At 45.5% G+C, this 24,064-nt stretch overlaps 1 protein-coding gene across 1 annotated transcript in view; it reads right to left on the bottom strand.

The window, feature by feature from the left end:
- Positions 1–24,064, bottom strand: part of LOC141989734 (solute carrier family 9 member C1-like) — a 293,130-nt gene that overhangs the window by 145,588 nt on the left and 123,478 nt on the right. The window contains exons 12-14 of the mRNA XM_074956659.1: positions 23,095–23,235; positions 11,523–11,620; positions 7,231–7,350 (exon numbers count right to left, since the gene is read on the bottom strand). Of these exons, the coding sequence (XP_074812760.1) occupies positions 7,231–7,350; positions 11,523–11,620; positions 23,095–23,235 (359 nt within the window). The remainder of the gene's footprint in view (positions 1–7,230; positions 7,351–11,522; positions 11,621–23,094; positions 23,236–24,064) is intronic.

Genomic DNA, 24,064 nt, shown 5'->3' with positions numbered 1-24,064 from the left:
CACATCTGGGTGCCAGTAACATAGGTTCAGAAATGTCACTTAATGCCCTAAGAGAGAGGAACAGTTTCTAAAAATGTCCAGGATAAGCATTTGAGCCAGAAAGGCTGCAGAGGATGCTTGCAATCTTGTCAAATGTGTTGTCACTCTGCTTGGCAGGTAACATTTGCAATATCATAGCACAAGCAAATACAGGAGGTTATCCATAGCAAAATCTTTTGAGAAGTGACTGGGATCCCCTTCAGCCTATCTGTGACAGCTATGAAGACAAGCAGAACTGCTTGGACCTGTTGAGGTAGAATGCCAACTCACTTCTGACATACAGAGTATGAAGCCACTCATCTTTATTTGAGTGAGGTTTCAGAAAGAATGAAGGTAAGTAAATCGCCTAGTTGATATGGAAGTTAGTCACCACTTTCAAAACAAACTTTGGATGAGGGCACAGGTAAACCTTGTCTTTAAAGAAAATTGTATAAGGAGGGCCAGACATAAGTACATGTAGCTCACCTATCCTCCTGGAAGAACTAATGGCCACTGAACATGCTACCTTCACTGAAAGATGTAACAAGCAGCAGGTAGCTAAAGGCTCAAAGGGAGACCGTATCAGCTTTGACAATACCAAGATCAAGTTCCACAGGGGAAATGAATCTCATACCTGAGGATACAACTGTTCCAGGACTTTCAAAAATCTTATTGACATCTTCTTAGAAAATACAGAGCAATTATCAACCTGAGGGTGGAAAGCTGAGATAACTGCTAGGTGGAGGTTGATAAAACTAACCATCAACCCATGTTGTTTTGGGTATAACAGATAGTCCTAGATATGCTAGATTAAAGAATGGATTGGCGAAACTCCAGATTTTTGGGACCAGACAGAGAATCACTTCCACGCAGCCAGGTAAGTAGTTAGTCGATGGCCTCCTACTATATAACAGCAAATTCTGAACCACTTTTGAATAAGACCCTTCTCAAGGGTCTAGCAATGGAGCATCCATGTTTTTAAATGGAACGTCTGAAAAATGGGGTGGAGTAGGCAGCAACGGTCTTGAGAAATTAGGCCAAGAAAATTAATGGAGGAAAGGTCCATCAATGGCTACTAGCCAAGATGGTCAGGGATGAAACCCCTACACTCTGGGTGTCCCTAAACCTCTGAATGCCAGAAGCTGGGAATGGACGACAGGAGACGGATCACTCAATAATTGCCCTGCAATGTTAATTTCCTCTGAAACATCTGGCTCTGGCCACTGTCGGAAGACAAGATACTGGGCTAGATGAACCATTGGTCTGACCCAGTATGGCCATTCTTATGTTCTGGATGCAATGGAAGTGAGCTTACATTGAAAGGGACAGAAAAGTGAATAACCAGTGCTGTTGAGGCCAAGTTGGGGCTACAAGCAGTACTTCAGTATGATGTAGTTTGATTTTCAGCAGAAAATCTGTGAAGGAGTGTGATCACTGGGAAAGTGTACAGGAGCTTGCCACCCAGGGCAACAGCAAGTGTTTGTGAGGGAACTTGGACTGTGACCCTGAAGGGAACAAAAATGCTGGTACTTCCTGCTGGTTCTCATTACAAGCAGGTTCACCTGGGGAGTCTCCCACAGTTGGAAAATAAACCTGGCTATACCTGGATGGAGACACCACTTGTGGTGACTCAGATGATTGGTGTAGATGATCTGCAAGCTCATTCTGCATTCCCTGGAAGACAAGAGGCTTTGAAATTGATCAAATTGGCAATGCAAAAATCCAAGAGTTGGACTGCCTCTTCTCAGTGCAGGGAAGAGTGGGTCCCTCCCTGATGCTGAGATACAATATTGCCACTGTATTGTCTGTGAGAACAAGCAGCGTTTTTCCCCCTTGAAATGGGAGAGGAAAGCCTGACATGCCAGTCAGATAGCTCTAAACTCTCTCACTTTTATGTGTAGAATCAAACCCATTGTAGATCATAAACCCTGCATCTGCAGAGAAGCAGATGAGCCACCCAACCCAGAGGAGATGCATCCATCACTAATGTCAGTGAAGACTGAGGATGGACAAAGGGAATACCTATGCATATGTTGACAGGGTTTGTTCACCAATCTAGAGAGCCTAAAATATGAAAGGTGTGACAAAGTTCCTCCTCTACCTTGGTGGGTCTTGTACTTATTGGCGGATTTGCTCTCCTTGGAGCTTCACAGCAGCCCTCAGTTTGGCCATTTTCATGAACCCACAGTCCAGGTCAACTCCTCCTGTGTCTGACCGGGAGTTGGGAGGTTTGGGGGGAAACCAGGCCTGCCCTCCACTCCGGGTTCCAGCCCAGGGCCCTGTGGTATGCAGCTGTTTAGAGTGCCTCCTGGAACAGCTGTGCAACAGCTACAACTCCCTGGGCTACTTCCCCATGGCCTCCTCCCAACACCTTCTTTATCCTCACCATAGGACCTTCCTCCTGGTGTCTGGTGATGCTTGTACTCCTCGGTCCTCCAATAGTATGCATTCTCACTCTCAGCTCCTAGTGCCTCTTGCTCCCAGCTCCTCACACACACACCACAAACTGAAGTGAGCTCCTTTTTAAACCCAGGTGCCCTGATTAGCCTGCCTTAATTGATTCTAGCAGCTTCTTGATTGGCTGCAGGTGTTCTAATCAGCTTGTCAATCTTAATTGTCTCCAGAAGGTTCCTGATTGTTCTGTCACCTTCCCTGTTACCTTACCCAGGGAAATGGGACCTACTTAACCTGGGGCTAATATATCTGCCTTCTATCACTCTCCTATAGCCATCTGGCCTGACCCTGTCACAAAGGGCTCCAACACCACCAATCAGAGGCTGACAGTTTGGTAAGAATATGGAGCCCAGCCAACCTTTTAGTTTCCTGAGGCATAATCTGGAATGCTGGACTACATATGTACAAGAGGTCATATGCCCCAGAAGCCTCATACAATTCCATGCTGTTGTGACTGGATGAGCCTTGAAATCCAAAATGATGGACTGGATTTGTCTGAAATCTTGATTTGGAAGGAAAGCTCTGGCTTGAGTAGAGTCCAGGCCTGCCCCAATAAACTCTATTCTCTGAACTGGGGAGAGGATACACTTCTCTCTGTTAATTAACAGCACCAGCGCATTGAAGATTGCCTGGATAAGAGTTACACTGGGCAGTACCTGAACCCTGGGCTGGTCTCTCTCAAGCCAGTTGTCCAGGAAGGAATAGATTTGCACACCCAACTTCCTCAGAAATGCAGCCACCACTGCTATACATTTTTTAAAAGTCCAAGGAGTTGCAGACATGCCAAAAGGCAGCACAGTGAACTTGTAATGAAACTGGCTTACCAAAAGCCTGACATACTTCCTGTGGCACTGATAAATTGTCACATGGAAGTATGTGTCCTTTAAAATGAGAGTGGCATGCCAGTCTCCAGGATCCAGGAAGGGAATACTGGAAGCCAGCGTGACCATGTCATATTTCATCTTTTTCAGATATCTGTTGAGTTGATGCAGGTCTAAAATTGGTCTGAGACCTCCCTTTGCTTTCAGAATTAGGAAATACTGGGACTAAAACCCCATCCCCCTGTGACACTGTGGAAACTCTTCTATGGCTCCCTCCCAGATGAGGACCTAATCAGGAGAATGGTTCTTGAAGAGGGACAAGGAGGGAGGGTGGAAAGAAGGGGCAGAAACAAATTGAAGGGTGTATTCCACTTCCACAGTGCTTAAGACCCATTAGTCTGAAGTAATTAGGGACCAACCACTTAGGAAGTGGGATACACAGTTTGCAAACAGAAGGTATGAAGAGACTTGGATTATAGAGACTGCTATGGAGTCTTTGACTGACTCATCAGAATGTTTGTTTAGTGTCCCCAGGATGCCTAGATGAACCAGGAGCTGCTGTATTAGAAGAAGAGGTTGGCCTGCGCCTAAAACTCCTACTCTTTTTCCTTGTTAGGTCCTGGCAAGGCACAAGAGTTGGGTATTGGTGAGACTGCTGAGGATGAAAGTGTTTCCTAGTCGGGGCCAGTGTATATATGCATAATGACTTTAGAGTCACCCAGAAGTCCTTTAAGCCATCTGCACCAAGAAGAGGGAAGACCCTTCAAATGGCAAGCCTTGAATAGTCCTCTGAACTTCTTGGGGCAGCCCCAAAGATTGCAGCGAAGAGCACCTGCACATAGTGATGGCAGAGGCTATGATCCTAGTAGCTGAGTCAGCAGCATCTAAACTGGCCTGGAGCAAAGTGCTGGACCAATTTCCTTTCCTCCACCAGTTAAAGAAACTCTTGCTTAGTGTCCTCAGGCAGCTTGTCCTGAAATTTCAATGTGGCGTCCCAGATGTTATAATCATACTACCCTAATCAATTTTTCTTACAAACAGGTCAAGTTTTTGGAATCCTTTGACTTAGGGGTAGCCACTTGTTGCCCTTAGGATTCCCTGTTGTTGGCAGCCAAGACAACCAGTAACCCCAGAGGGGAGTGGGAATACAAATGTTCCAAGTCTTTGGAGAGAACATAGTATATATGATCAGCCCTCTTAGATGTGGGTGGAAATGGCAAGGGTGTTTGTCACGAGGTTTTGATGGGCTCTAAAATCACCTCATTGATTGGTAGGACCCTATGAGATGAGTCACTTGTCACCAGAATGCCAATAAGATGATCGGACAGTTCTATAACCTTCTCCACCTGGATATCCAAGGCCAAGGCAACTCTTTTTTAAAGCTCCTGGTGAGCTCTGCAGTCATTAGGTACGGGTGTGGTGATTCCCAAGGGAACTATTTCATCTGGGGAAGAGGAGGATGAGGCCAATGCAGGTTAAGAGCTGAACCTCCTCTGATAATCAGATAGCTGGATCTCCGTGATCCACTTCCTTGTGCTTGGTACTGGGCCCAGCCAACCTCTGACTCCGAAAATGACTCAGGGACTGGTGCTGATATGAAGATAGGTCATTGTCGTTGGCTTTCCTTTTGACAGTGCCATTAGATGAGAGCTCTGAAATGCAGGAGACTGATGCAATTCTCAGTGCTGCACTGAGGAGGGCGATGCAGTGTGGTCTGGTGATATTGGAGGAGCAACTTCCTGCAGTGCCAGGTAAGACAAACTCAAGTCCTTCAATGCCGAAAAAGCCTTCAGTGTGGACAGAACCGTAAGTGTCTCTGAGCAATGAGTAAGAGAAGAAGGTAAGAAGAAGTTGAAGGTACCTTGTCACGCCCTGGACTGAATGGTGCCTGCCCTGGTGCCAGAGTCCACGATAAAGCATTAGCTGATGACTGAGATGAGGCGTGCTTCAATTTTGACTGCACTCTACTTGAGCCTTTGTCCCCCTGCTTGGGGAACTTAGAAACCGGCAATCTTCCTCTCCTGGTCACATCCTTGGAAGCTATGTTTCTTCCTCTGCACCAGGAAGGGTGAACAGTGCAGGGATTTGGCCAATATCAGAGGAATGTTTCTCACAGAAGCTGAAGTACTCGGCACATTCTCCAAATGGGAAGGCTTTGAAGGTAGTCTCAGAGCAGCCTCCATCAACAGAAACTTCAGCCAGGCCTATCTGTCTTTCTTAATCCTTGGCTTAAAGTACTTAAAAATTTGACACAGATCCCTAATGTGAGACTCATTCAGACACCTTAAACAGAGTGTGGGTCAGTCATGGGCATCAGTTTGGAACATGAAAAAAAGTGCTTGAAGCCTGGTGACTGAGGCATTCCTTGGTACTGAAAAATGGAACCACAAGCCAGGTATGAAAAAAAATCACTTTTAACTCAACTAAAACTTATCCTGCTACCTGACTAAATTAAAACTATACCAATGGGGAACTATTTACAACTAAAAAACATGCTGAGAGAACTTGCCAAGACAGGACAGTTTTCAGCAGCCGTTGTTGGTGCAAGAAGGAACTGAAGGAGTTGAGGGCAGCCCTACCTTTTATACCAAGAAGCACACACCACATGGGTCCTGCTGAGGGAAAAAAATCACTTTTAACTCAACTAAAACTTATCCTGCTACCTGACTAAATTAAAACTATACCAATGGGGAACTATTTACAACTAAAAAACATGCTGAGAGAACTTGCCAAGACAGGACAGTTTTCAGCAGCCGTTGTTGGTGCAAGAAGGAACTGAAGGAGTTGAGGGCAGCCCTACCTTTTATACCAAGAAGCACACACCACATGGGTCCTGCTGAGGGAAAAAAATTCTAACAACTCTACATGATTGCACATACCCCCAAGAGTGGAACGCATATGTGCAATCACTCAAAGAAGAAAATACAGTTTCTTCAGCCATGCCAAACCCGTGGGGGAAAAAACGCAGAAACTGGGCTTGGTTTTGGCTTAACTGGCTTGTGAGTTGCTTGTTGGCTAGTTTTTGGCTTGGAGCTTGTTGCTTGTTTGACTTGTAGCTTGTTGCAGCTTGTTGCTTCTTTTTTTTGATTGGCTCCCGGCAAGCAAGGGTGGGGGCGGGGAGGAGCAGGGGCAAGGGGCAAGCAGGGGCAAGGGGGGGACAGAGTCAGGGGTGCACAGCGGGCCCACCACAGTCCCAGGGGGACTCTAGTCACATAGAGTGTTGGGGTTCTTAGGGATTGGCTCGTTTAGGCCTTGTTTTGAAATGGGATTAGCTTGATTTTTGGCTTATTGTGAAAGTAAGGGTGCTTATTTACTGCATGAAAGTTGGCAACTGTGACTTTCTTGTGTAATCAAGATACCAACAGTAGCCAGAAATACATTCTTTCATCTTTAATAACCACAGTAATGAGTTCTGAAGGACCCATGATTGATCACAGTCTATAAATACATACACGGGGAACAAAAATTTTATAATAGACTTTTCAATCTGGCAGACAAAGGTTTAACAAGATCCAATGGAAGGAAGTCCGTGGTAGACAAATTCAGACTGGAAATAAAATATAAATTTTTAATAGTGAGGCTAGCTAACAACTGGAAAAATTCACCAAGGGTCATGGCGGATTCTCCATCACCAAAAATCTTAGAATCAAGATTGGATTTTTTAAAAAAAGATATGCTCTAGTTCAAAAGGAGTTATTTTGGAGAAGTTCTATGGCCTGTGTAATATAGGAGGTCAGACTGCAATATCCACAATGGTCCCTTCTGGCTTTGGAATCTATGACTGGTAAAAATGCCCCTTAGAGAAGAAAAGATAAAGCAATTAATATGGAAAAATAACCTTAATAATAGGTGTAAGTAATAGCTGTATGCTGATAGCCCAATTAAGTTGATGTACTACACCTAAATCTTTATTTAGGTTATATTATACTGTACTTACCTTGATGGCTTAGATTTTTCATCTTTCACATTGTAAACCCAATCAGATAACAATTTCTTACAGGAAACTAGTAGTCCTTTGCTTTCCCAATATGTCTTTACTTCATGAATGTTCATAAATCTAAGAAAGAAAGATGTCATCACACAAATGTATACTACTGGAAAATAAAGCCATAATACATACACAGACTAGATCCTCAAATGATGTAAACTGATATGACGAGATAACTGGCTCTGTGGATGAGGGGAAAGCAGTGGAAGTGTTGTTCCTTGACATTAGCAAAGCTTTTGACACTGTCTCCCACAGTATTCTTGCCAGCAAGTTAAAGACGTATGGGCTGGATGAATGGACTATAAGGTGGATAGAAAGCTGGCTAGATTGTTGGGCTCAAAGGGTAGTGATCAATGGCTCCATATCTAGTTGGCAGCCGGTATCAAGTGGAGTGCCCCAAGGGTCGGTCCTCGGGCCGGTTTTGTTCAATATCTTCATTAATGATCTGGAGGATAGCGTGGATTGCACCCTCAGCAAGTTTGCAGATGACACTAAACTGGGAGGAGAGGTAGATATGCTGGAGGGTAGGGATAGGATACAGAGGGAGCTAGACAAATTAGAGGATTGGGCCAAAAGAAATCTGATGAGCTTCAACAAGGATAAGTGCAGAGTCCTGCACTTAGGAGGGAAGAATCCCATGCACCGCTACAGACTAGGGACCGAATGGCTAGGCAGCAGTTCTGCAGAAAAGGACCTAGGGGTTACAGTGGACAAGAAGCTGGATATGAGTCAACAGTGTGCCATTGTTGCCAAGAAGGCCAAGGGCATTTTGGGCTGTATAAGTAGGGGCATTGCCAGCAGATCGAGGGACGTGATCGTTCCCCTCTATTCAACGTTGGTGAGCCCTCATCTGGAGTACTGTGTCCAGTTTTGGGCCCCACACTACGAGAAGGATGTGGAAAAATTGGAAAATGTCCAGCCGAGGGCAACAAAAATGATCAGGGGACTGGAACGCATGACTTATGAGGAGAGGCTGAGGGAACTGGGATTGTTTAGTCTGCGGAAGAGAAGAATGAGGGGGGATTTGATAGCTGCTTTCAACTACCTGAAAGGGGGTTCCAAAGAGGATGGATCTAGATTGTTCTCAGTGGTAGCAGATGACAGAACGAGGAGTAATGGTCTCAAGTTGCAGTGGGGGAGGTTTAGGTTGGATATTAGGAAAAACTTTTTCACTAGGAGGGTGGTGAAACACTGGAATGTGTTACCTACGGAGGTGGTGGAATCTCCTTCCTTAGAAGTTTTTAAGATCAGGCTTGACAAATCCCTGGCTGGGATGATTTAGTTGGGGATTGGTCCTGCTTTGAGCAGGGGGTTGGACTAGATGACCTCCTGAGGTCCCTTCCAACTCTCATATTCTGTGATTCTATGATTCTATGTAGCTCCATCAAAATCAGTGAAGCTACACCAATTTACCCCAGCTAATGATCTGGTCCACAAGGTCAACTGAATAGAGTTTTCATAAATATAGTATTAAGACCAAAGTATTGTAATCAATTTTATACTTCTATTTAAATCCATGGAATTATATACAGACCAAATTCTGCACTTATATTTGCATGTGCTTCCCACTGAAGTAAATGAAAACGTCGTATGTACATTCAAGGGCAAAATATAAAACATTCCGTTTTTAATAAGTACCTTGGTATGATATCCACAGACGTCAGTATCCAAGAACTTTTCTCTGACTATTACTGTGTGGAAGAATGGTCTTGTGGCTAAGGCACCTGGACAGGGTCTCAGAAAACCTAGGTTCAGTTTCCAGGCCTTTCACAAACTTTCTGTCTTATCTTGGGAAAGTCAGTTAGAGTAAAATTTTCAAGAATGCCCCCAAAAAACAATGAGGCGTCTGGTGGCACCTTAAAGACTAACAGATTTATTGGGCCATAAGCTTTTGTGCGTAAAAACCCCACTTCTTCATATGAATGCCCCACTGATTTTCTGTGGCACTTAGGCTCTTTGTTTACTTACAATGTACGTTGTTCAGTAGAAGGACTATTTTTTACTATGTGTTTGCACAGCATCAGCACTTCTGTAATATCAGTCATAAGTAACGCTGCAAGTTTGTCATGGATTACTTGACTTTCCAGGACATCCATGCAGCTCCGGCCGCTGCTGGGGCAGTCTTGGGACACCGTCCCACTCCCAGGAGAAGGAATTTGGGTGTGGGAGGGGCCTTAGGGCAGCGCTTACCTTGAGGGGGGACTCCCTAGAAGCAGTGACATGTCCCTCCCTCCCTCCGCTCCTAGCTCCACATGCTGCCTCCGTCCATGGGTACTGCCCTCACAGCTGCCATTGGCCGCAGTTCCCGGCCAATGGGAGCTATGGACCCAGTGCTTGGGGTGGGGGCAGTGCGCAGACCTAGGAGCTGAGGGAGGGACATGTCCCCACTTCCAGGGAGCCACAAGGAACCAGGTAGGGAGCCTGCCAGCCTTCCCAACCCCTGCCCCCCAGCACTAGTGGTGGGGGCCGGCCTGTGCGAACCACAAGATTTAGTCAGGGATATATAGTACAAGTCATGGACAGGTTCCAGGCCGTGAATTTTTGACTTTTACTAAAAATACCCATGACTACAATGTAGCCTTAGTTATAAGCAACAGCATTTGTAATTCACTACCATTCACTCCAGACTAGATTATTGTAATTCACTGTATCTGAATCTACATATGAAAGAAATGCAAAGTCTCCCGCCACTTGTGCAAAACATGGCTGCTGCCTCCTCCACAGGTTGGACTGATTTGAACATTCCCCCCTTATAATTTGGACCCTTCACAGACTACTTCTACATCCAATGTGCAGCTTTGGTCTTGATCTCAATCTTCAGACCCATTAATCAATCAGTTCCCAGTTACATTATTTATCTTGGGTACTTATATGGCCTATAATATTATAGGAACTGTGGACCTCAAAATTTCTAATATATTTATCCTCGCAATAACCATGTGAGGCAAGGAAGGAACATTATCCCCATTTTACAGATTAAGAATTGAGACAGAGAAAGACTAAGTGACTTGCCCAAAATCACACAGGAATAGGGTTGCCAACTTTCTAATCCCTGAAAACCGAACACCCATGCCCCACCCCTTTTGAGCCCCGCCCCTGCCCTGCCTCTTCCTCTGAGGCCCCACCCCCTACCCCACCTGTCCTCCCCACCCATCGCTCACTCTCCACCTGTACCCCATCACTTGCTCTTCCATCCCCCAGGACTCACCCGCCACCTGCAGAGCCAGACTGTGAGGAGCTGATGCGGAGCCTGCCCAATCACAGCACAGCAGGGCATGGCAGGGGTCAATCCCCATAGCGAGGGGCCGAGGTGGGGAAATTGGGGCAAAGCGGAGCAGGAGGGAGGTTGGTCTGTGGAGTGAGGCCAAGGTGGAGAAATTGGGGCACAGAAGGGTGGGGCAGTCCTTCCCCGGGGCAAGGGGCTGGGGAAATTGGGACATAGTGGAGCAAGGGGGGGAAACAGGACCCTCCCCCGCCAGATGGTGCTGGTACCCACTTTGCAGCCTGGTCCAGGAGCCAGCCAGTTCTCTCCATCAGGCTGGGGGGCGGGAAGAGCAGCATCTGCTGAGCATTTTCAACTGCAGGGATCTGACTGTTAAATGAACTTCCAGAGGAGACTGAACTAATCCAGATCAGCAATCTTTCTAATTAGAGGCATTCAGATACTTTAGTGACAGATGCTAGTGCATAATACTATGATGGACAGATAAAAGTGGCATGGAGATGAAATTCCTGTCTCACTTCTAAAGGTGGTGCTTGTAAAAGAGGGTCAAGGATGGTTTAAGTCATCTTTCAATGCTGCTACCCATGCTATATTTGTTATGTAAATAATAGAGTACATCAGTTACAAGGCTATAATGTCTGGCAATTTTCACGATGACTAATTTGCACCAAAAATTGTTTTAAAAATTACTAAACTACTTTGATTAGATTATTCACTGTTTTTTAAAACAAAACTTCCCCTTTTAGACTATTCATATGTAGAACATGTACAGTAGGAGCACGTTTTCAAAGCAATGAATATGCCTATAAAATTCTATACCAGCCCATTAAGTTACATGACTGCTTGCACATCAGGTAACTGCATCTACAGGCTGCTCATTTGTAAACACAAGTCTAGGGATTACTGAATGCAATGGATGTACATTTCCTCTGTTACACCCATATTTGAACATCTGGCCCATACTGTCGGATATCCAACTAATTTCAATTTTAAAAATTAAAGTAAATGAAGCACTTACTTCCCTCTAATATCAACATAGCTTTCTGCTGCACCTATTAATGTTTGGGCAGCATCTTGGTTAAGCATTCCAGTGTGGTATTGCTTCTGATAACTAGCCTAGATAAAAACAAAAAACCCTCAAAAACATGAATTAACATAAAAATTTCTACAAAGTAAATGAAAAAAGACTTGCTAACTCTTTCTCTATTCTTGCTAGAATAAAAATATTTTACGTATCAATATAATTAAGTACAAAAATAAATTCATTTTACATACTTACATTTATATTATGTGGATAATTCCATATAAATAATTCTTCCTGTGGACTATCAGGGTGTGCACCTGCCTTCAGCTGTAAGGACCTGGAACTGAACTCCCCAGTTTAGCAATGCGGCATCTGTGGTAATGCTCCTCTTAAGGGGGGTGCATGAATGGGGTCCCCACACAGACCTTGTGAGGCTCCTTCCACCAATTGGTGGAGTCAAGAACCTTCTGCAGAATAGATACCCTCTTTGTCAAGCTGTGTTTGCTGGGTGTGCAGACCATCCTGAGCCAGGGTTGGGGCACCTTGAATGCAGTCTGGTGTGGGGTGTAATGAACGTAGAGGCTGCCATGCGGCCTAACAGTGCAGGCAGACCCACGCTATGGTTTGAGGCAGTGGTTCTCAACCCACAGCCTGCAGACTGCTTGCAGCCCAATCAGCACACAGCTGTGGCCCATATATCCTCAGGGCCATAGTTAGTATATATATTGTGTTTTTAGGACATCTTCCTTTCCTCTTCAACTCCTTAACAAGGGATTTGTGCCTTCTCTTTTTTGGACTGAAAGGCTGATGTACGGTGTGGGAGGGTGCATGTGTCAGGCTCTGAATCAGTAGCAAGTCTTGAGAAATGAGAGAAATAACTTGATTTTGTCTTCTCTCTGCTTTCTAGATCTGCTCTTAAAGCCAGTGCAGAATTTACACTTAGATAGAATATGGGCCTCCCTGAGGCAATGGAAGCAGATGGAATGTCCATTACTGAGGGGAAAAGACCTGTTACAAGTCTGGCAATGTTTAAACCCTGGGGGTTTGGGCATAACCTCAATCTGCCTGGTACCAGCAAGGCAGGTGTTCAGTGACTGGTTGCAGTTTAACTAGAACTCCAAGAAAGGGTACTGAGGTGGACAGGGAAGCCCTGACTGTGACAAAAAAGGGGAAGGAAAGAGGTCCCCCTGTAAGAGGAAGGAAAGACGTCCCTATAAAGGGAAGGGCAACTACCTTTCTGTATACAGTGCTATAAAATCCCTCCTGGCCAGAGGAAAAACCCTTTCACCTGTAAAGGGTTAAGAAGCTAAGATAACCTCGCTGGCACCTGACCAAAATGACCAATGAGGAGACCAGATACTTTCAAATCTGGAGGGGGGGGGAAGGGTTCGTCTGCCTATGTGATGCTCTTGCCGGGAACAGATCAGGAATGCAGTCTTACAACTGTTAGTTAGTAAGTAATCTAGCTAGAAATGCATTAGACTTCCTTTTGTTTAATGGCTGGTAACATAAGCTGTGCTGGATGGAATGTAGATTCCTGTTTTTGTGTCTTTTTGTAACTTAAGGTTTTGCCTAGAGGGATTCTCTATGTTTTGAATCTGATTACCCTGTAAGGTATTTACCATCCTGATTTTACAGAAAAAGAAAAGGAGTACTTGTGGCACCTTGTGCCACAAGTACTCCTTTTCTTTTTGCGAATACAGACTAACACGGCTGTTACTCTGAAACCTGATTTTACAGAGGTGATTCTTTTACCTTTTCTTTAATTAAAATTCTTCTTTTAAGAACCTGATTGATTTTTCATTGTTCTTAAGATCCAAGGGTTTGCCTCTGTGTTCACCTGTACAAATTGGTGAGGATTCTTATCAAGCGTTCCACAGGAAAGGGAGTGTAGGTCTTGGGGGGATATTTTGGGGGAAGACGTCTCAGTGGGCTCTTTCCCTGGTCTTTGTGTAAGATGCTTGGTGGTGGCAGCATACAGTTCAAGGACAAGGCAAAGTTTGTACCTTGTGGAAGTTTTTAACCTAAGCTGATAAGAATAAGCTTAGGGGGTCTTTCATGCAGGTCCCCACATCTTTACCCTGGAGTTCAGAGTGGGGAAGGAACCTTGACACCCCCCAAAATACAAAGCATGTACAAGAAACAAGATAAGGATAACAAATTTGAACTAACAACTAAAATAGGGTAAGAATAATGCTGGATTAGCAAAGCTAAGATTCCATCTCAGGCTACCGGCAGTTGCGAAGGCACTGGAGCAGTGGCACATCCACCCTTTCCCTATGTGCCCTCAGATTGGAGCACAAGGATCTGTAGGGTGCAGATGCAGACCAGTGGACACTGCTACTGAAAGTCTCCAACTGAAGGAGCACAGGCATGCATGCACATCTGAAGTGGAACACTCATAGGGATAAACTACCTGATGTAGTCATCCAGACTGTTTCAGGACTAGTGTTTTGAGCTTGCTCTCCCACAGCACTCCACTGAGGTGTAATGGATTCTGCACTTACCTCGTGTTCAATCCCCACTACCTGGGCAGTGAATACAGGTCCAGGTGTGGGACACTCAGCCCTCCAGATAAGTCTCATGAAAGTCTACTCCTTCCAATGCTACTGAAGGTCCCAGAAGGAAAATAACACCTAATTGAAGCTGGTGGCAGGCCTCCCTTCCTTCAAGGGGGCTCTGGCCAATTGTAGTCCAGTTCAATGCACTCAGATGAGTCACCTGTATGTGCTTTAAAATAACTGTTTGGGGCCTGGCCCACTTTCCTTTTAGGGGCTCAGATGGGCAAGGTCGTGTGAGCTGTCCAGTTCCCACCTGAAGGCAAATGATGAGGAATTTGATGGTCAGAGGCTATCATAAACAGCAGTGTTTTTACTAAAAGTAGGTGAGCTAAAGGTAGGTATTGGTCACCTTTAAAATAACCAGGTAGCACAGGGCAGGTGTGGCCTGTTAACCCAGGATGGCAGCCCGGCTAGGAGAAGGATCTCAAACCCCATCCATGGGTTAAATGACTTTCTGAAAATCAATGAAAAGCAAGTCGTGCTGTCAGGCTTGGGTTCCAGTACAACGGGGCTCCTTCATTCACTGTGAGACTCCTTTGCCACACCCAGGTCCAATGTGGTTTGAAGTTTCCACCAAGCCACCTCCCATATCTTCTTGGGAAGTGGCCAAGGCATCTCTCAGACTCATTGTCACAGGGGTGTTTCAATGTAGTGATAGGCCAAATGTGTCTGCCCTGGTAGGGGCAAAAGGTGGGGCGGAGTGAGGAAATGGTCCCAGTGTCGGGGCTCTGAGACCACAAAATTTTTCAACATTCGTTACAAGGCTTATTAAACCTTAGGCCAGTGGTTTTCAAAACACATACCCCTCGAGGTACCTGAGCTCTCATCAAGGGGTGAAGGAGAAAAATCTTTTAATGGCAGACAGGCCAAGATTGGGAGGGGAGTGGAAAGACGCAAGCCTGCGCAGACTCCCCTGTGCAGGCTCTGTTAGGCAGGGCAAGTGAATGCAGGGATGGTCTTATGCGCGTGAACGATTGCCCAAGGCGCCATGGTCGGGGGGCACTGTGGTCAAGAGGTAAGGAGTGAGGCGAGCCTGGGGCACAAGGCCATGAAAGGGAAGTTGGGGCAATGGGATGGGGAGGCAGTGCTTGATTTGTGCACTGGGATGCACAGAGAGCAGCAGCTGCTGGTCATGAGCCCAGAGGTGCCAGAAGCACAGCTCTTAAATCAGCACTACTTCAAGCAGCAGCACAGAAGTAAGGGTGGCAATACACATACTATGCCACCCTTACTTCTATGCTGCTGCTGGCGGCAGCACTGCCTTCAGAGCTGGGTGCCTGACCAGCAGCCACTGCTCTCCATTCTGCCTTCAGAGTGGTGGGTGCTAGCCAGAGCATGGCAGGTGCTGATTGGGAACCCAGAGGTGCCAACAAAGATCCTGTTTATTCAATCATGCAAATTGCCCTTTTAATAAAGACCAAAAGTGAAAATCCCAAGTAAATATAGGATCTACAAACATTAGTCAACATTTTCTTTTTTTCTGAAGCATCAAAAGCTCTAATAAGCTAACCTGTATTTCAGAAAATATAAAAGGTCAAATTTTCATTCAGATCTTTGCAAATGCATAGGGAAAAAAACCAGACACGCATCCACATTTAAAATATTTACTAACAAGTATTAGAGTGTTTTCATAGGTATATTATGACCCTATCTCAGATGGGGGTACCCTGTAGACTACATTATTTGGAAAGTAGTATGCACCCTAACAAGTTTGAAACCCATTGATCTAGGTTGTTCATATGAAGCTGGTATGCAAATGTTTGAATGGTCTTGATCTGTAAGAGGCTAAATAGCTCTTCTACGAGTCTAAACAGGAAATAAGTTCCCTAGTCAGCAGGGGTGAAAGTAACTTAAAGGACTTACCAGTACACCAGAGTCCTGAGCAGGGGGCGGGGCCTCAACAAGAAGGGGCGGGGCCTTTAAATCCCCGGGCAAATCGAGATTTAAAGGGCCCAGGGCTCCGGCTTGTGGTAGCGGTGGCTGGGAGCCCCGGGCCCTTTAAATCACTACCACTTGGGACCTTTAAATCAGCGCCCAAGCCCCAGAGCTCCCAGCCGCCTCTGCAGCTGGTAGCTCCGACGGTGATTTAACTGGGGTAACGGCGGCAGCCCAGGGCTCTGGCGGTGATTTAAAGGGCCCAGGGCTCCCAGCTGCCGCTACTGCAGCACAGCCCAGGGCCCTTTAAATCCCCGATGGAGCCCAAGGACTCCCGGCTGCTGCCGCTCCCCCCGGAGCTCTGGCAGAGGGGCTCAGATGGCATTTTAAAGGGCCCGGGGCTCTGGCCACTTCCGGGAGCCCCAGGCCCTTTAAATCACCAGCCTGGCGAAGCCTATACAGTTGGCGGTGTACTGGCTCTTGCCGATATGCTGAATCGGACCGGACTGGCTTACTTTCACCTCTGCTATTCAGTCAAAATTTCCCACTAAGGTGAGTATTTTCATAATTGAGAATGACCAAAAAAATACTGGTATCCTAAGGCACTTTTCTCCAATGACCCCAACTGGTTAATCCCGATTTGTTCAAAGGGGGTCTCATTTAAAGTGAGACCAGAGGTGCTCTTGCAACTCTCCTAGCTATAATCAGCTGACATTATGAGCACAAGGCACAGTAATCACTGACATCCCTATACACCCCAGGCCAGAAAAAGGAGGCAAATACCTAATGTAGGGGTATTTTCTCTCTACTCAAATGCCTGCAACATGGTAGGACATGGTCTAGACATAGGACGTCCCAGTGGAATAATGGAGGTACAGGAGCTGTGTCCTTACTTCTGTCAGTCCATTCTTCTCAATATGATAAATTGAGTCATCTCAGATTCTGAAGCAGGGCCACTGCCTGGCTCTCTGCGGGTCTACAACCTCAGTATTCACCACTACAAGATGGTTGGATGCCTGACTCAGTGTCTGACTACCCTGTTGCTCTTTTATGAAATTGGTGTTCCATCAGCACATCAACTTCATGAGGGGGGAATGTTTCTGGCTCTTTGCCTGTTTGGGTTTATGAGGGAGACTCTGTGTGACTGGAGCACCCTTCAGCAGGATCCTCTTCTTCCTCTAGGCCTACCAGACTTATGGGCTCCAGGACAGATTTCAGTGAAAGCACTGGGGGCATCTCATCAGACAATTGTCCCACTCCTTCAGTACCTCTGTGAAGTGTTCCTAGCCATAGCCCAAGATAACTGGGTAGGCAAGAGTTGGGGCCTGCTCCACTACAAGGTCTCCCATATGTAAAGTTTACTGCCATAGGCTTTCACATTATCATAAAACACAATGTAAAAAAAAATATTCCCCAAACTCAACAAACTACTCTTGGATTATGGTCTGACTACAGTCTAAATCTATTAGTCTTCTGTCCCATTTATCTTGACATGGACCATCAGCTTGGCTGGATCCAACATACATGCTCAAGATGCTGGGGTCCAAATCTGACCATAAATTGCACTCTAGAAAGGCAAGGTGGGTGAGGTAATCTTTTATTGGACCAACTTCTGTTGGTGAGAGATAGAAGCTTTTGATCTTACAAAGCTCTTCTTCAGGTCTGTGTAATCTTGAAAACTTGTCTCTCTCACCAACAGAAATTGGTCCAATAAAAATATCACTTCACCCACTTTGTCTCTCTAATATCCTGGGACCAATATGGCTATAACAACACTACATACTCTAGAAAGGGGCAGTGCTGGCAGAGGTGACCAGAGTGTACACATAAAAAACACAATAGCAGGGGAACCGGTGTGATGGGGTTCATGGGTTCAGTTGCTGGGGCCCTGACTGTTCCTGAAGGTTGTAGAAACACCAGCATCTGCTGCACCAGTCTTTGCTGTGGTCTTGTTGCTGGGAAACCAACTTGCAGATCAGTTGTTGCTGCTAGGGGTTGCCTTTTACTATTGTGGGCCACCATTTGTTGTTCTTGTAGTGTGACCTGCTTTGTTTCTCCACCATCCATTTTAGTAGCTGCTCCAGATTTATCCATTTTCTAGACTCCACCAGATCTCACCAGAGGGTGAGGAACCTTGGGGTTTTTTGTGTGTGTCATACTCTTCTACGGGGTTGGAAGATTCTCTACCACAGATTCTCTACCACATTGTCATGGACTTGGTCTCCCATAGGACACCCTTGGGATTTGATAGGGTCCTGCACTCATCTAGTCCTCATCACCTGGGCAGTCATTAGCACAGATCCAGATGTGGGAGAGACTGCCCTCCAACTATGTCCTGTAGAATCTAGCCTTTCTTGGACTACTGACGGTCCCAAAAGAGAGGAGGAACCTAACTAACAGAAAGCAGTGGCAGGCAACCATTCCTTCAAGGAGGCCCTGGCCAGTTGTAGTCCAGTTCAGTGGCCTCAGATAATTCATTTATAAAAGTTTTAAAGGCCTTTCTTCTAGGGCTGATATGCTTTGCAGGTGTGGTGAGGTGGGGCTGCTTTGCCTATAGCAGTTCATTAACATTTGCTTGGCTGCTGCTCGGTTTGTACATCCTGGCACAGCTAGTAGGTAGTCCAATATTGCTGAAATGAGTGTTATCAAGGGAGGCAGCTGGTGCTGAGATGCCCAAATACAAAATCTCTTTCACTTAGTTTTAGAAGTTTTAGTCTAGTTGAGACTTTGGAACAGGATGGTCTGAACTTCAGCTGAACAGCTTCTTTCAGTGGATATCAGCCAGCCAGCATCCAAGCTGTCAGATATAATGATGCTGAGTCTAGGTCTGAGTCTGAAAACATCTGCCCTCATTGCAATAGAACTTGTGGTTCAAGGATTGGCCTTATTAGCCACCTGAGGAGCCATAATTCTCATGGAAGATGATCATACACAGTAACGAGTGATCGCCCATCATCATGATCATGTCAATGGTATGATTGTTTCAGAACAACACTCACTAAGGCTTTTCCCCCAAAAGGTTTGCCCAGAACAGAGAGAGTCCTCAGGCTCTTTCTGTACCTTTGTAAATAAAAGCTTGATGTGTGTATCTACACATTTGTTGGCCATTCATGCCAGAGGGAACATCGCTTGCTACCATATCACCTGTGTGATAGATTTTGCAATCCTATGCAATATCTTTGGGGACCATATTGTATTAAGTTTATGTATCACTGTAGGCTAGGGATTGTATGCAGATCCAGGGACAGGGTTATTACAGCTTCTTCAGAAACCAGAAACAGTGGGGAGTGCTTAAAGTCAATTACTTCAGTTGTAAACTGGGCTTGCATATACTGGTTCAACCTGGATTTTTCAGAGACAAACAAAGAAAGGGCTTTTGCATAAAAAGGCCTCATTTAAACTGACTCAGGCCTTTCTTTCTGGTTGATCAAATAGACAGGGCCTTCTATTCAAGGGGATAGCCTCAAAACTTGTGGAAGAGTTGGAAAGATTTTGGCCTACTAGGGACTCAGAAGACTGATGGGTGACTCCTGGTATGTTTAGTGTGTGTTTAAAGCTTTTACCTTAAGAATAAATGTGCTTGGTTAGAAAGACCTCTATGGTAACTTGTAACTGCTGTCAATATACTGTTCATAGCCCTCAGTGTTACCTATCAGCTCTGTGTTCTTGGGGAACCAAGGCGCAGTTCCCAGCCTGTCTGACTCACAAAAGACCTTCTCCCCACCCCCCAGCCTCTGCTTGAACCAAAGCCGTTAGGAAGAAAGACTTACAAAAAGCAATGAAAAGGCAGTGGAAGACACACCTAAACCCCTCTGGACAAGGGTGACAGGATTAAGGAAACTCCCACAGCCTCATTTGCATCAAGGATGGGACAGGGAGGCATCCCCATTAGCATACAGAATGGAGAACAGAGATTCCAAGGCAAGAACCGCAACGAACTCTGGGTGCTCTCTGCTCCAGATGTTAATGAACCCACATCTGCACACACCCAGCTCAGTAGTTATCAGACTAATTCTAGTAATAAATCCTTTATTGGTATTCAAAATACTGAAGCTGCCTAATTGCATTGTGAGCTCCCTCAAAGGAATACCACCCATGGCCAGGAATGAGCAGTTCCTATTGACGAGCCTGAACAAAACAACTTTGGTATATTCCCTTGAGTGATCAGTTTACCCATAAACAAATCTAGTGTTCTCCCTTGAATCATTGTTCTTTCCCTACAAAAACCCCTACTAACACTCAAGTAAGTGGCTCTGATGCCAGGATCCAAAATCTGTATCAGTTCCATTAGGAATTCATCTTCTCCTGACAGATCGTACTGGGTGCTCTGCCTGTCTCCAGCAGTCCAGACCCTCAGCCACCACCACCATCTGGGAACCCCGATCGATTCAAGCTTCACGGAGTGGTGAGAACCCAGCTCTCTCTCTCTCTCTCTAAATATAGCCTTCTGACCCTGACTTGTGTGATCAGTTATAGTTTTCTAAACCTGACTTTTATAATCAAATTTAAGTTAGATTTAATATTATAAGTGTTCTGTTTGTTTGGTTCCCCTTGTATGGTTATTACCTGGCAGTGAATAACTGGTTAAGCTGGTTGTTTCTCTCTCTCTCTCTTCCCCCGCCCCTCCACCCGTGGGTGTTTTCTGGCTACCCCATTCGCTCTGCAGCAACGCTTCTCATACATAAGCTGAAGATCCCTGCAGCGCCCAAAAATCCTGTGGGGTTTGCTCATCAAGTGGGTTACTACCAGAACAATTGTAATGTGAAAGTGGGGATAGCGACGTGCTGAACCTGGGGCATATGAGGGTGGCAGCATGGAAGTGCTGCTTGACCCATCCTGCTCAGGGTGTGCCCATGTCATATGAGGGTGACAGCCTGGAAGTGCTGTTAGACCCAGCCTACTGAGTCCAAGGGCCTATGAGGGTGACAGCTTGGAGGTGCTGATCGACCCAGCCTTCTGAGTCTAGGGACATATAAGGGGTCAGTTTGGGAGTGCTAATTAACCCGGTCCTCTCAGACATGCTCTGTTAGTGTGTGTGTTCGTCTGATTCTGGGGCTGGAAGAACCCAGCCCTCGGGACCCTAGATTCTAGGGCCGGCTCCAGCGTTTTTGCCACCCCAAGCGGCAAACAAAACAAAACAAAAAACCTTGCCGCCGAACACAGAGGCAGAGTGATGGTGCAGCCGCCGAATTGCCGCCGGCGACTGAAGAAGAGTTGCGTCCCCGCCGCCAAATTTCCACCGAGCGCAAAACGCTCTGTGATGGAGCGGCTGCCGAATTTCCGCCACCGCCAAGGGTGGATTCCCGCCCCAGAGCCCGACGTCCTGCTGCCCCTTTACATTTGCCACCCCAGGCACCTGCTTGGTTCACTGGTGCCTGGAGCCAGCCCTGCTAGGTCCTGCAGGATAGCTCCATTGGGAGGGAAGAAGGGAGAAGTAGGGCTCTGTATGAAAACACAAGTGACACAAGCAGTACGTTGATAGAATTACAGAACCCCTCCTCCCCCAGAAGAATAACCCTAATAAATGAGCATACCACAAAGTAAGGGGCGAATCTGGTAACATTAGAGAGAAAGCAAAGCCCAGGTGCTGGCCTTTAGGCAGACTGGTTTGCTGGGGACATCACAGTGTAATGTAAGGATCAGAGGAGCCTTAAAACTCCTGGTCAGAAGGGAGTGGGACAAGGGGCCCTACCCTGGGATAGGTGATGCCTGGAGGCCTGAAACCTGACTGGGAACTCCTGCAGTGGACCATGGAGGAGGAAATACAGGTGCAATTACACTGAAACTGTGACAGTCTGCATAAAAGGCCACCTGAATTTGGTATTTGGCAAGGTCCATGCCTTATCATCTTAAACTCAGTGTGTTTCACCTGGGTAAGAGAATGAGCAAAGGCATAACTCTCCTTCCACACTGCATCTGACTTGAAAATCATTTTTCCTTTATTTATCTATCAAGATCAGAGTTCAGGTTTCTCTGATCTCTAGAAACAGTTACTCACATCGCTAATACTTAAGGCAGGAAAGCTGAAAATACTACTTTATTTTAGGTGTTAGTAATGCCAATAAGTGTTATGCAGAAAATCAGATCTTTCAGCGCATGTCTTAGAAGGTCAAATGATTCTAAGTTTATCCTTAATTCAGTGATGTCCAACTTTTTCAGCTGGACAGCCAAACATATTTCAAAAATATCAAGGGACCACAATCAGTACGTTGAGGTGGATTCTCTATCCTACTCCACTCACACAACACAAAGGGAGCAGAAACTGTCAGTAAGTTCCCCATATATGCGAGAGTCCTCAGCGGATACAAAGCCACTGAATTCAGATCCTATGCCCCCCTGCCTGCAGCTCCTGATGTAAGGGGCATGTGGAGGGGAGAGTGGCTGGTGTGTGCTGCATTCTTGACAATCCCTTGCTGGAGTATGGTCTCTTGAGGACTGAATCAAGCTGGAGCAAAGATTCTTTAGCCTGAGGTAGGGAAGAGAATCTGGGAGCCATATTCAGTTGTGGGTTCTCAGCTTCAGCTTTTTTAATCCTCTCCTGGGCTGCCCTGAGTGGCTGCATTGGGGAAAGGAGCCATCATTTGTCAGATACTCCCATAGGCCCAACATAGATGCACTCAAACTTCTATCATGCTACCTCTGGGGTTCCCAAAGCCTAGCAAGAAAGAAATTAATGCACAAGCCAGAATTATTCTCTCATCCCTTCCCTAGGATGCAGCAGAGGACCAGTGTGGGAGCTGATTAGTAGCTGCAACAAGGAAGGGATGCAGATGCTGGTCAGAGCACTCTAGGCTCACACCAGAGCTGCTCCTGAGGCTCCAAGGGAAACAGTGGGAGACAGATGGGAAAGCAGTCCCATTGATTTCCTCCTTGTAGTAATAGGGCTGATTCAAATGTTTCAGTTTAAAAGCCATATCACATATCTGAGGGTATACATTTTCAGTTTATAATCAAGTACAACATTTCTTCTTAACACTGTCATCCTTGAAGGCCACAATTGAAAGGCTTGAGGTCCAAAGTGGTCCACAGGTCACATTTGGATACCCATTCCTTAAATAATAGTACTAAAATTAAAATGTGCGTGTTAATCGAGAAAAATAAGAACAGAACCAAATAGAATGAATACTAACTATTTGTGATGTTAAAAGACGTAACCTGGCTTCTTCCAGTATGTCAGCTATTTGTTGAGGTGTTGTCTCATATGAAATTTCTGTGTTACAATCCGGACATTTAAGTGTTCTAACAATTTGGGAAACTTCCTCTATGTCAAACTAAATAAGAAAAACAGAAACAAGTGAACTGACCGCAACATATTGGAAACATGAGAACCAAAAAGCTAACTAAGAGAACTATGTTTAAAAAACAAAGGCTAACATTACATTTAAAATGCTAATTCAAATGCAAATTTAATCTCCATATGGAGTTAGACACAAACGGAAATTGTTACATCAAGACAATAAAGTCAGAAATTAAATTTGCAGTATTTCATAATGGCAAAGAAATCTAAGGATCTAAATTGTATGCTTATATTAAAAATTAAAACTTTTTTCAGAAAGATTCTGAACTATTTCTTTTAAGTATCAGAGGGGTAGCCGTGTTAGTCTGGATCAGTAAAAGCAGCAAAGAGTCCTGTGGCACCTTACAGACTAACAGACGTATTGGAGTGCGCTCAAAGACTTTTTGCAGATGCTCCAGGTGTTCTGCCCATGAATCAGAAAAGATGGCCACACCATCAAGGTAGGCAACTGCAGATTCTCCCAATCCTGCTAGGAGACTGCCTACAAGTTTTTGGAAAGTGGCGGGTGCATTTCGCAGCCCGAAAGGGAGCACATTAAATTCAGACAGCCCTACATGGGTGATGAAGGCTGACTTTTCCTCGGTGGATTCATCCAGCAGTACTTGCATCCCTTTGCTGGAGGGAGGTTTATCCCTGTTTCGTTGTAACTAAGGCTAGAGGGGGTTCCTCTGTGTTTTGTGCATCTTTTGTTACCCTGTAATCTTCCAATCTGATTTTACAGAGGGGATTTTTACCTTTTCTTTTTTTTAAAATGAAATTCTTCTTTTAAGAACTTATTGATTTTTTTTTTTAGTGTCCAAAGA

Source organism: Natator depressus, chromosome 6, assembly GCF_965152275.1.
Source record: "Natator depressus isolate rNatDep1 chromosome 6, rNatDep2.hap1, whole genome shotgun sequence".
NCBI classification, from domain to species: domain Eukaryota; kingdom Metazoa; phylum Chordata; order Testudines; family Cheloniidae; genus Natator; species Natator depressus.
This window is presented reverse-complemented; position numbering and strand designations above follow the sequence as displayed.